Here is a 13,536-nt window from a genome sequence, read left to right as displayed (position 1 = left end):
GCTTTGCAGGCGCTTCGGCAGCGGTGCGCATTCATTTCAATGGGCAGGAGTGGTGGAGGAGCGGTATACACCGCTCCAAAGATGCCGCTTGCAGGACTTTTTTTTAACATCCTGCCAGCGCATCGCCTCAGTGTGAAAGCACTCGAGCTTTCACATAGACTGCAGGGGAGCCGTTTTACAGGCGCTATTTTTAGCCCAAAAGCGCCTGAAAAACACCCCAGTGTGAAAGGGATCTAACTGTTAGATTTTATGCGATGAAGGGAAAAAAAAAAAGAAATCGGCCTAATATATCGGCCCAAAAAAATCGGCATCATATATCGGCCATCGGCCACCGCGATTTCTAAATATCGGCTTTGGCATCGGCCAGAGAAAAACCCATATCGGTCAACCTCTACTACAGATATATGCAGGTGTATTTTTTATTTTATTTTTTTTTCAAGACGGTGCAGTGCTTATTATCTTGTTTTTTGTTTTTTTTCTATATGTTTTTTATTTTGTTTTTTATATAACATTACATTTCATTTTATATTTTACATTACGATTAAAGGAAAGTAGGTGTTTTATTGTAATCCTTCTATATTAGTGGAAGTGTTACTCCTGCGTTATCTTATAGATTACGTGTGGAGCTCTGAAGTGTATTAATAGATTTGTGGTGTACTATATTGGAGCTGCTGCTAGCATCAATGCGTGTTCCCACACTAGGTTTAGATAAAGTGACAATATGATAGGTGCTGCGCTGCTCAAATTCAGTGCTCAAAATAAACAATAAATAATTATATCACCAATAGATGAATAAATGCGATAACTAAAAAACCATATACTTCTATCCAACTCAATGGTGTGAGATCTCAATATGTAGTCCAGTAATATGTAATTTATGTGATTCAATCAAATTATACATTTATAATAATAGTGCAAAAAAGTCCAGTAAATGAATCCACATTTTGTGTTTCCAAATAAGTGCCTGAAACCGTTGCACACTATGTGCTCTTCTGGTGCTCTATGCTCTCAGAACTCTCAACTCCTGTTGGATGTCATACAGCATGCATATGATTATCCTCCCAGATTGGGGTAGTAATTTCCTCCTCCCTCCTCCCTCCTCCTTCCTATATTTAGGAGTATTGTGCCTTTAAGACCACATCAGATTCATGCTACCCACATGCCTCGCTCATATATATATGGAGAGGTATCAAAAAGCCTCTTATTGTGTAGCATTATGGTTAGGTTAAGTTTTAATAAAATCCAATGCACTTACACTTCAAAACACTTTCAAACATTTAAATGTGTCTCAATACAAAATTCCCAGGCATCACTTCCGCATTGACGTCACTTCCGGTCTGCCTCCGCTTGCCCTACGCGTTATGTCACTTGACCAGTGAAGTAGCACGTCTGCAGCAGCACTACCCTCTCTTTAGAGGACACGGAAGCAGCAGTGGGAGCCTTTGAGTAGGGAGTGGGGGGGGGGGGGGTGTGACCGAGCCTCGCTGTGTGTCTATGGATGCACACAGCCCAGTTTGGGAGAGGGCAAACAGGTGTGCCACCATAGGAAGCAGCTTTCTATGTTGGCACACAGAAGAGAAGAAGCCAAGAGCATGGGCAGGGGACCCCAGAAGAGGCGGTTCAGGGCTGCCCTGTGCAATACCACAGAGCAGGTAAGTATAACATCATTTTTTTTTTTTTTAATCGCTTACAACCACTTTAACACTTCAATTTCCTTTTTTATCTTTTTTTTTTTATTTTTAGCCAACTTAAGGAGGATGTGTTGCTGGGACAAAGAACCGATTCCCACGATTGGGACAAAATATCCAACATCAATGTAAGTGGTCTTGTTGTTAAGTGTTATTCGTTAAATAAGCACTGTAAGCGGTTTGTGTATACTGCCAGGACGTCCATTGTATTTTTCAGTCATGTAGAAAAAGGTTTCTTCCTCCTGCAGAGTTTATACCACATGTGTCAAACACCAGGCCTGCGGGCCAAATGTGGCCCACCATGTTATTTAATGGGGAAGGGTGTAAGTGGACAGCCTTTCAAACAGAGCTGAAACCTGCATACTGTGCATAGCGCACCCCTGCACTCTGCACGCAGCGCACCCCTGAACGTTACACTCTGTGCACCCCTGAGCGTTACACTCTGTGTGTAGCACACTTCTGAACTCTGCACATAACGCATTCCTGGCATTTATTGCCCCTGTAAGATCCTCCTCCTGCTAGTGCAATTTGGCCACTCCCACTGTTTGTGTATTTTGCCGTTGGGGGGGGGTCCTGGCTTGGCCTGGTTGAGCTCCTGCACCTATTCTCTGAGAATGCCCTGGGATGCATTTGTTTAGTCTTACATATTACAACCAGCACTTTGAGTACAACCATATAGCTGATGCGGCCCACAATGAAATTGAGTTTATTACCCCAGGTTTATACTTATGGACATCTTATTTTAATAAGTGCAAAAAACATACATAGGATGAGACTAAATTGGGCAGGTAAGCCATACAAAAATAGCAAACGTTGGACCCACTTTGCAGCTGGTATAAATCGGAATACTTAGAAGGGCCTAGAAAAGTCTATCTTTGAAAGATATAGGATAGAACGGTTTCATTGTTCAGCTTTGGAGTCTGGCATCAATGGCATTCTGGGTCTCTTTTAGTTTGAGTTCTATCTGCAAGGAATATGCATGTTTCTCTGGTTCCCTATTACAATTCAAAACCTTAAGCTTTCGATCAGGTGTGTGTGTGTCCCACTGTAATCCTGATATTCAGAATTATAGTCGACTAAAATGTAGGACATTTTAGTCGACTAAAATGTACTAGAGATTTAGTCGAATAAATACGACTAAAACTAAAACAATTGCAGAAGACTAAAATGGGACTAAAACTAAAATGACATTTTAGTCCTAAAACTAAATCGAAATTTGCTGTCAAAATTAACACTGGAGAAGAGTTCATTTAACTTAGCAATAGGTTTAATTTCAGTGCTTTTGTGTAACAATTTTCTGTTTTTGCACCCAAAAATTCCTGTCCAGTTTGAAGGAATTCACACCCCGGAGCGGCTGTGCAGAATTTGGCAAAACTATGAGCACCCGCACATCAACAAAGAGGTCTGGTCAGAAGAAGAGATCGAAAAATTGAAGCAGATAGCAAAGGATCATAACTTTGTCGACTGGCAAGCGATCGCACAGGAATTGGGGGTCAGTGCTCAGCAGTTAAAGACAAAAATAAAATTGCCACTCAGATTGCTAGTAGAATGTTTTCTTTGCACAGATAAGCTAAACAAACTACACTCAATCTTTTTAAAATGTAGGCAAATCAAAGTGAAACTGTCAGCCATTTTGAACCTTTTAAAAGTAAAAGTTCTGCCTAAAAAGCTGACATTACAAGATGGCTACTATTACCCGTATTAGTTGTCTAAGCCTCTTCCATGCACCCCCCTGAAACTGGTTTCATTTTGTTACTGGTGTCTATAATCTGGGCTAAGTCTTGATTACTACAATTCTCCTATTCAATGACAATGCTGTAGTGGCCAGTAATGGCATTCTCATTAAATGGGATAATATCAGTTGTTGTCTGCGCTTAGAGATGTCAGGCCCTGGGAACAAATTGAAACCAGCTTCAGAGGGGCACACAGAAACTGACTGTCTAGCTAATAAGGGTAGCAGCAGGTGTTTGCTCCTAACCAGGGATTTAACCATGTCATCTCACACACCTGTACACCCCCTATGATCCAGAGCAATTTTTACAATTGTGTTATGGACCTGTTTATTCTGCAATAACTTTGTCATTGCTTAAAGTGGATGTAAACCCGATACATGAAATTTGAGCACTATGTCCCATAGCTTTCTCTTGCTCTGTTCTTCTGTTATCAGCCTGATAACTTCTGAGATGGGAGCCTGAAGTTTGTGTCAGGGAGGGAGCTATAAATAGATTAGCACAAAGCTGAACTATTCACAGGCAAACTCTGCATGTGTGGGTAGGGGGTGTGTGCCTTTCCTCCAATCAGCTGTCTCACAGTGTATAGCAAGAATCCACACCCACAGGTGAATCAGGAACAGAAAATCTCTAACAGGACGTGGACTTTATCAATGGCATATAAAGCTGAAGACAGCAGATACACATGTAAAACTGTGTGTATATATATGTATATATATGTGTGTGTGTGTGTGTATAATATATATATATATATATATATATATATATATATATATATATATATATATATATATATATATATATAAATTATTTTTTTTAGGACAAAAAGGCTTTCTTTTTGTTATATTGTCTGGCAAAAGAAATTATTTTTTTTACAATCCTTAGTCATAACGTAACAAAATAACCTTTTTTCTTTATCCAACTGCTGTTTAAAAATCATGCAGTTGTAGATAAAAGTATACATTTTATTCTGTAATTTGTCTTGTTTAAAGTGGTTCTAAAGGCTTAAGGCTTTTTTACCTTCATGAATTCTGTGCATGAAGGTAAAAAACCTTCTCTGTACAGCAGTCCTCCAGCCCCCCTAATACTTACCTGAGCCCCATCACGATCCAGCGATGTGCAGGAGAGCCTTGGCTCTCCAGGGACTCTCCCTCCTCATTGGCTAAGATAATGGCTCCCGCTGCTGTCAATCACAGCCATTGAGCCAATGAGGAGAGAGAGGGGGTGGGCACAAAGAGCAGCAGCTTGAGAGCGAGCCTCCTTGGATGCTTCCACAGTAAACCGCTTGTTCTGGGGTCACTCGTCAGAAGCACCGGCGGGGGACCCAAGAAGAGGAAGATCAAAACCCTGCACAGGGCAGGTAAGTATGACATGTTTGTTATTTTAAAGTAAAAAAAAAAAAGATTTGCCTTTTTAAAATCCCTTTAAAATGACACCAAACAAGACCAGGCAAATTTTATTAAAAAAAATAATTTAAAAACCCCCCCAAAAACTTTTTAGGTTTCTTTTAACTGACATCATCTGCCGATCATCCCTTTGATATGCAGATGCATGAAACAGAATAGATAGCAAAGTAGCAATGGTACTTTGTATTTCTCTATTTCTTCTATTTCATTGTTGCTAAACTCTTAGTTAAAAAATTATTTTGATAGCAGCAGGTGCTAGATGTCCTCCTATGTACACAGCAACTTAAAGGGGTTGTAAAGTCTCAAGGTTTTAGAATGCATTAAGGTGAAAAACCTGTGCTGCAGCAGCCCCCCAGAACCCTCCTTTTACTTACCTGAACCTGTTCGTTCCAGCGTTGAGGCCGAGCCCAGCAGCTCTAGCCGCTGTCTCAGGTCCTTATTAGATAGATTGGTAGCAGCAGGAGCAATTGGCTCCCACTGCTGTAAATCAAATCCAGTGATACAGGAGTCGGGGGGACAGGGCCGAGTCCTGCGGTCTGTGTCAATGGACGCAGCAGCAGGACTCAGGAGCATGCCTGCATGAGTGCCCCCTTGGAATGCGGTTCTTCGTGGGGGCACATGAGGAGGGGGAACCAGGAGCGCCGCCCGGGCACTCCAGAAGAGGAGGATCGGGGCCAATCTGTGCAAAACACTTGCACAGAGTAGGTAAGTATAACATGTTTGTAAAGGTTTGTTTGTTTTTTTTTTTTTTTTTTTTTAAATAACAATCACTTTAATCAGAGCTAAAAATTGCTGAGGTGTTGGAAGAGGGTTGCGGCAGCACAGCAGGACTAGATGTGTTACACATGTCCTGTGTGCTATGATGACTTTTTTTTTTTTTTGACACGTGTCCTAAACTAGTTTAAAATTGCTGACATTTTGGCTTAAAGATTCAGCGACCTAAACTTGAGAGATTTTTCATTTCTGGGCATATGTGGAATGTTGAATCACTTGGTGCCTTATGTCTTCCAGAAACTCCACTGATGAGAGCTCGTCAGATATAAAATAATCTCAGCCCTGTAGTCCATGAAAGAAATAAGACTGTACAGATCAGTAAATCTTTCCGTCTTCCTTCCTACAGACCCAACGTACAGCGTTCCAGTGTCTTCAGACATTCCAGCGCAATAACAAAGCCTTTAAAAGGAGCGAGTTCACCAAGGAGGAAGATGAGATGTTGAAACATTTTGTCCAGCGAATGAGGGTTGGGGAACACATCCCTTATAAAAAAAGTGAGTGTTAAATGACAAGCGTAAACTAAGGACAGCCATGTTTGCTTTGCCTCCTGCTTAAAGCAATTGGCCCCCAGGAAAAGGGAACTCTGGCCATGCAGCAGTTCTCTAGTTACTACAATAATTTTGTGTTGTGAGTAACCATTTTGAATAATTAGCTGCAGGATGCTGTCACAGAGCAGTGTCCATGCAACTTTCTGCTGTTGCTTTGCAGCACACGTATAGAAAATGATTTCTGCATTGTTTCCTAATGTTCTACAGCACTGTGATTGTGCTTCAATTCGTCAGCATAAGAGTAGAATTATAGAAACATCTCAGATTTTGTTGTGCTTTCGGGGGCAACACCCTATGTGGGGAAGGTTGCATCCATTTAAGGGCAATTATTTACAGACTAAAATTTAGTGTTTCACGTATGAGCATTCTAGTGCATCTAGGCCAGAGTTCTTGGTCTAATAATAATAATTATTATTATTCAAAATTAATATAGCGGCAACAATTTGCGCAGCGATTTACAACATGAGGGCAGACAGTACAATTACAATACAATTCAATACAGGAGAAATCAGAGGACCCTGCTTGTTAGAGCTTACAATCTAAAAGGGAGGATCAAGTGATATTCTCTCCTACTTCCCTAAGAATTGCTGTGATCTACCGGCCCCCTGGACCATTATCGACTTTCCTTGATGAGTTCTCTGCCTGGCTACCCTACTTTCTCTCTTCGGAAATTCCCACAATCCTTCTCGGTGATTTCAACATCCCTGCTAATACAAACACTCCTGCTACTTCTAAACTTCTTAGTCTAACCTCTTCATTTGACCTGAAGCAATGGGTACAGGCTTCTACTCACTCTGATGGCAACACCCTTGACCTTGTATTCTCCTACCTATGCACTCCATGCAACTTCTTAAACAATCCTTTTCCTCTCTCCGACCATCACCTTATTAGTTTCTCTCTCCCCCTGTCTTCCACCACCTTTCCCTCCAATCGCCTAACCATCACCCGTAGAAACTTTTGCAACTTCAACTCCTCTCTCCTCTATTCTGCTACTGACCACCTCTATGACAAAATCTCTCCCCTGTCCTGCCCCAACCAAGCCACGTCCATCTACAACAAATCCCGGTCCTCCACCCTGGACAAGCTCGCTCCCCTCACTACACGCAGAATCAGGCCTCGACCCCTACAACCCTGGCAAACAGATGACACTAAAATTCTCAAAAAACGTAGCGTTGAGCATCTGTGGCACAAGACTAAGTCTCTCAAAGACTTCAACCAATACAAATCTGCCCTCCAAAAATACTATTCTTTCCTCCACACTGCCAAGCAAACCTATTTTACAACTCTCATTAACACCTTTTCATCCAGTCCCCGTAAACTCTTCTCTACCTTCAACTCTCTACTTTGTCCTCCACCGCCTCCACCCACTGACTTAACTCACTGCCCAGGAGATCGCTAATCACTTCAAAAACAAGATTGATGCAATCCGTGATGAAATCTCCACTCTACAGGTATCTCCCCTAGCTAAGACCCCATGTCAACAGGTACAACTGACACTCCCCCTATTCAAATCTGCTACTACAGACGAAGTTGCTATTGCCCACCTAACTACCTGTCCCCTGGACCCTATTCCCTCTCAAATGCTACGGGCGCCCTCTGACCCCATCCTACACTCTCTAACCCACATCTTCAATCTCTCCCTCACCTCTGGCATCTTCCCCAATGCTCTAAAACACGCACTGGTCACTCCCATACTTAAAAAGCGTCCTTGGACCCTACCAATCTTAACAACCTACGCCCTATCTCCTCCCTTTTCCTCTAAACTACTTGAGCGCCTGTTTTACAACCAACTGAGTGACCACCTCATTAAAAACAACCTTCTTGATCCCCTTCAATCTGGATTTCGCCCTCAACACTCCACAGAAACTGCTCTTTTTAAAACTCACAAATGAGCTACTAACTGCAAAAACCAACGGACACTATTCTGTACTCCTACTTCTACTTCTGGATCTTTCAGCTGCCTTTGACACGGTTGACCACCCCCTCCTCAAAAAAAACTTTACTCCCTCGGTTTCCATGACTGTGCTCTTCAGTGGCTCTCATCCTACCTATGCCAACGCACATTCAGTGTCACTTACAATTCTACTTCCTCCACTCCTCTTCCCTTTTCTGTTGGGGTCCCCCAAGGTTCTGTTTTTGGACCTCTTTTATTTTCAATCTACACCTCTTCCCTGGGTCAGCTGATAGCCTCTCATGGCTTTCAATATCATTTCTATGCTGACGACACACAAATCTATCTCTCCACCCCTCAACTCACTCCATCAGTCTCCTCACGCATCACTACTTACTAACCGACATATCTGTATGGATGTCACACCACTTTCTCAAACTCAACTTGTCCAAAACCGAGCTTATAATATTTCCTCCCCCATGTGCCTCTTCCCCCGACTTCTCTGTCAAGAGCAATGGCAAAACCATCCACCTGTCCCCACATGTCAGGGTTCTAGGTGTTATCCTGGACTCTGAACTCTCCTTTCGGCCCCACATCCAATCACTTTCCAAAGCTTACCGCCTAAACCTCCGCAACATCTCTAAACTACGTCCCTTTCTAACCAACGAAACCACAAAGCTCCTGTTTCACTCCCTGGTTATCTCTCGCCTTGACTACTGCAACTCCCTCCTCAATGGCTTACCTTTAAATAGACTATCCCCCCTTCAGTCCATCATGAATGCTGCTGCCAGACTCTTCCACCTTACAAACGCTCAGTATCTGCTACCCCTCTCTGCCAATCCCTCCACTGGCTACCACTCACCCAACGAATTAAATTCAAAATACTAACAATAAGTTACAAAGCCATCCACAACTCTGCCCCCAGCTACATCACTAGCCTAGTCTCAAAATACCAACCTAATCGCCATCTCCGTTCCTTCTGCTCTCTAGCTCCCTCATCACCTCTTCCCATATCCGCCTCCAGGACTTCTCCCGAGCCTCGCCCATCCTCTGGAATTCGCTACCCCAATCTGTCAGACTGTCTCCAAATTTATCCACCTTTAGGCGATCCCTGAAAACTTTTCTCTTCAGAGAAGCCTATCCTGCCTCCATCTAACAACTGCACTATTTTCTCCATTAGCTCATCCCCCACAGCTATTACCCTTTTGTATAACTTGACCCTCCATCCTAGATTGTAAGCTCTAACGAGCAGGGCCCTCTGATTCCTCCTCTATTGAATTGTATTGTACTTGTATTGTCTGCCCTAATGTTGTAAAGCGCTGCGTAAACTGTCGGCGCTATATAAATCCTGTATTATAATAATAATAATAAATAACTGTGGAGGATCGGTGATGGAGAAATTTAAAAGTATAGTTAGGTGGAGGCAGGATAGGCTTCTCTGAAGAGAAGTTTTCAGGGACTGCCTAAAAGTGCATAGTGTTGGAGATTGTCTGACAGATTGGGGTAGGGAATTCCCTACTCCAGGGAATGGGAATGGGAGAGGCTCGGAAGAATTCCTTGAGGCGAACATAGGAGGAGGTGACAAGGGAACTAGAGAGCAGGAGGTCTTGGGAGGAATGAAGGGAATGATTTGGTTGCTATTTTGAGACTCATTGGGTGAGTGGCAGCCAATGGAGGAATTGGCAGAGAGGGGTACCAGCATTCATGATGGACGGAATAGGGGATAGCCTATTTAAATGTAAGCCAATGAGGGAGTTGCAGTAATAGAGGCAAGAGATAACCAGGGAGTGGATTAGGAACTTTGTGGTGTCATTGGTTAGGAAGCGGCGTATTTTGGAGATGTTACGTATGTTGATATGGCAAGCTTTGGAAAGTGATTGGATGTGGGTCTGAAAGGAGAGTTCAGAGTCCAGGATAACACCTGGCATGTGAGGATGGGTTGATGGTTGTGCCATTTGATCTTGACAGAGAAGTCAGGGAAAGGGGTGTGAGGGGGAGGAAATATTCTGAGCTTGGTGTTGACAGGTTTCGGTGTTGGACAGCTGTCCCAGGGAGGAGGTGTAGATTGAAAAAAGGAGAGGTCCAAGAACAGAACCTTGGGGGCCCTGATGAAGAAAGGAAGAAGTAGACCTGTAAGTTACACTGAAGGTTGGATGGGATAGATGAGATGAGAGCCAACGAAGATCACATTCATGGAGATCAAAAGAGTAAAGATTTTTGAGGAGAAGGGGGTGGTCTACCGCATAAAAGGCAGCCAAAAGGTCCAGAAGGTAGGAGTACACAATAGTGTCCATTGGTTTTTACTGTTAGTAAATAGTTTGTGAGTTTTAGGAGAGCAGTTTCTGTGGAGTGTTGATGGCGAAATCCAGACTGAAACGTATCAAGGTTATTTTTAATGAGGTGGCCACTCAGTTGGTTGTAGACTAGGCTTTCAAGAAGTTTGGAGGAAAATGAGCAAGGAGATGGGGTGTAGGTTGTTAAGATTGGTGAGGTCCAAGGAGGGCTTTTAAAGTATGGGGGGGTGACTAGTGCATGTTTTAGAGAGTTGGGGAAGATGCCAGAAGAGAGAGAGAGAGAATGAAGATGTGGGTTAGAGCGTATAGGATAGAGTCGGACGGTGACTGCAGTATTTGAGAGGAAACCAGGTCCAAGGGGCAGGTGGTTAGGTGGGCGTTTAGAAATAAGTTTAGCAACCAAATCTATAGTAGTGATTTCATCACGAATTGAATCAATCTTTCTTTGAAGTGATTGGCAATCTCTTGGGCAGTTAATGAGGTAGTTGGTGGAGGCAGTGGAGGACAAAGTAGAGAGTTAGGCTGGGTTCCCCTCACATCCAATTTGCATATCAGGGGATTGTGACCGGCTCTCTATGGAGCCGGTTCACACATCTCCACAGCGGCTCCAGTGTGAATTTCACGGGAGCCCTGTGCGTCTTTTGGTCCGTTTCAGGTCCGAATTCAGCCCAAAATTTGGGCTGAAATCGGACCTGAAACAACAAATGGAGACGCACCAGACTCCTGCTGGGAGCTGCTGCATGTTCTAGTGTGCACCCAGCCTTAAAGGTAGAGAAGAGTTGATGGTTACTGGATGAGAAGGTGTTAATGAGAGTGATAAAATAGGTCGGCTTGGCAGTATTTAGGCAAAAATTTTATTTTGGAGGGCAGATTTGTATTGGTTGAAGCCTTTGTGAGAATTAGTTGTATGCCACAGGTGCTCAAGAGCCCGGCTACATTTTTTGAGACACTTGGTGGCATCTGTTTGGCAGGGCTATAGGTGTTGGGCCCTGATTCTGTGTGTAGTGAGGGGGTTGAGCTCGTCCAGGGCAGAGGACAGGGATCTACTGTAGACAGAAGTGGCTAGATTGGGGCAGGACAGGGGTGAGATTTTTTCATAGAGGTGGTCAGTAACAGAATACAGAAGAGAAGGGTTGAAGTGACAGGTTTCTACAGGTAATTGTTAGTTGGTTGGCAGGAGAGGTGGTGGAAGACAGGGAGAGAGCGAAACTAATAAGGTGGTGATCGGAGAGAGGAAAAGTATTGTTGGAGAGGTTGCATGGAGTGCATATGTAGGAGAATACAAGGTCGAGGGTGTTGCCATCAGAGTGAGTAGAAGCATGTACCCATTGCTTCAGGCCAAATGAGGAGGATAGACTAAGAAGTTTAGAAGTAGCAGGAGTGTTAGTATTAACAGGGATGTTGAAAACACAATGATTGTGGGGATTTCTGAAGAGAGAAAGTAGGGTAGCCAGGCAGAGAAGTAATCAAGTAAAGTTGATATTGGTCCAGGGGGGCGGTAGACCACAGCAATTCTTATTGAAATGGGAGAAAATGGACATATACAGTGAGCTTATATGGAAGGTGCTGTGTGGGGATAGGAGTATTTCCATTCCACCTCCCTTGCGTCCACTAGGTTTAGGAGAGTAAGTCCAGAGAAGACCACAATGGGAGAGGGAAGCAGGAGAAGTTGTGTCAGATTCATGAAGTCACGTTTCGGTGACAGCAAGTAGATTAAGACTTCATGCACATGGGACGTTGTTCAACCTCTCCTGAACAATTTAACTTTATAGCTAGAAACTAGCGTCTAAAAACGGCCATTTAACCGCGTTTACATGCCGTGTTTAGTCACGTGTGCATCTGGAAGTGTTTGTTAAAATGAAAGTCTGTAAACTAAACGCTGCTAAATGCGAGTTACCATGTTTAGCAGCGTTTACAAGCTGTTGCAGGCATTTGGCGTTTCAAATGCCTCTGAACATCTGTCTAAACCCATTTTTTTTGCATTCCAAAAAAAGCTTCTAAACTCAACTGCCTAGAAACGACTATAAATGACCCTGTGTACATGTACTGATAAGGTAACGTAGAGGAGAGTTCAGGGGCAGTTGAAAAAAATGCCCAACTGCTCCTAAACGTCAGTTTACAAGCAGCAGTGTACATGAGGCCTAAAGGAGTAAATGACAAAGAGGTCATGAACAGAGGTGAGAGGGGTAGAGAAGGAAGCGCCACCTGAGTGTAGTATTAACAAATTATGTTTAATGACACCAGGTAAAAACACACTTACAGGATAAAAACATATAAAAGGCTCATCTGTGTAGGTATGTGGTCCTCGGTGTTCACTCTGATCCTGTGGTGGTGACGCTGCAGGGATGCTGGGCTGCAGAAGGTGGATTACCAGCCGGGAGCTCCTTCTGTGGCCATCAGGAAGAGACTAGGGGCCGGCGTGGAGTGTGCATGACGTCACAGGTCGTCCGTCTGCTTCTGGGTTCGGTATCCAGGGGAGGGATCGTCCAGGGAGGAGGGCTAGCAGGGAGGTTGAAAGAGGGCTACGCGCTCGGAGCCACTGCTCCTTCAATAGGCGCTATTGAAGGAGCAGTGGTTCTGAGCACGTAGCCCTCTCTCTACCTCCCTGCTAGCCCTCCTCCCTGGACGATCCCTCCCCTGGATACCGAACCCGGAAGCAGACGGACGACCTGTGACGTCATGCACGCTCCACGCCGGCCCCTAGTCTCTTCCTGATGGCCACAGAAGGAGCTCCCCGGTGGTAATCCACCTTCTGCAGCCCAGCATCCCTGCAGCGTCACCACCACAGGATCAGAGGGAACACGAGGACCACATACCTATACAGATGAGCCTTTTATATGTTTTTACCTGGTGTCATTAAAGATCATTTGTTAATACTACACTCAGGTGGCGCTTCCTTCTCTACCCCTCTCCCATCCATCACAGAGCCAGCTCTCTGAGGACAGCAGCTGCCTAGCCTACCAGCCTACTTTAACCATTACATTACTGGTTATTACTTAACCCTTGAACTTCCAGCCTGTCCCCTATGGACTAAGTTGCTTAGCCCTTTATATCTCCTGTTATATATGGACTTGTGTGTTTGCGCTTACAGTTACCAATACTCTATGAACAGAGGTGAGTTTGTTGCAGACAGAGCGGGCATTCCAGAGGGCACAGGAGAAGGAGGGGGGGGGGGGCTTGTTTTGGGAAGGAGAGGAATGGAAGC

General features: G+C 44.0%; 1 protein-coding gene across 5 annotated transcripts in view; it reads left to right on the top strand.

Moving 5' to 3' along the window:
- Window positions 1–13,536, top strand: part of SNAPC4 (small nuclear RNA activating complex polypeptide 4) — a 194,864-nt gene that overhangs the window by 65,727 nt on the left and 115,601 nt on the right. For all 5 annotated transcript variants that reach the window (XM_073599659.1, XM_073599658.1, XM_073599662.1 and 2 more), the window contains 3 exons: window positions 1,744–1,816; window positions 3,016–3,180; window positions 5,945–6,092. In XM_073599659.1, coding sequence (XP_073455760.1) covers window positions 1,744–1,816; window positions 3,016–3,180; window positions 5,945–6,092 — 386 coding nt within the window. The remainder of the gene's footprint in view (window positions 1–1,743; window positions 1,817–3,015; window positions 3,181–5,944; window positions 6,093–13,536) is intronic.

The sequence above is a fragment of the Aquarana catesbeiana genome, linkage group LG09 (genome assembly GCF_042186555.1).
Source record: "Aquarana catesbeiana isolate 2022-GZ linkage group LG09, ASM4218655v1, whole genome shotgun sequence".
Taxonomy (NCBI): domain Eukaryota; kingdom Metazoa; phylum Chordata; class Amphibia; order Anura; family Ranidae; genus Aquarana; species Aquarana catesbeiana.
This window is presented reverse-complemented; position numbering and strand designations above follow the sequence as displayed.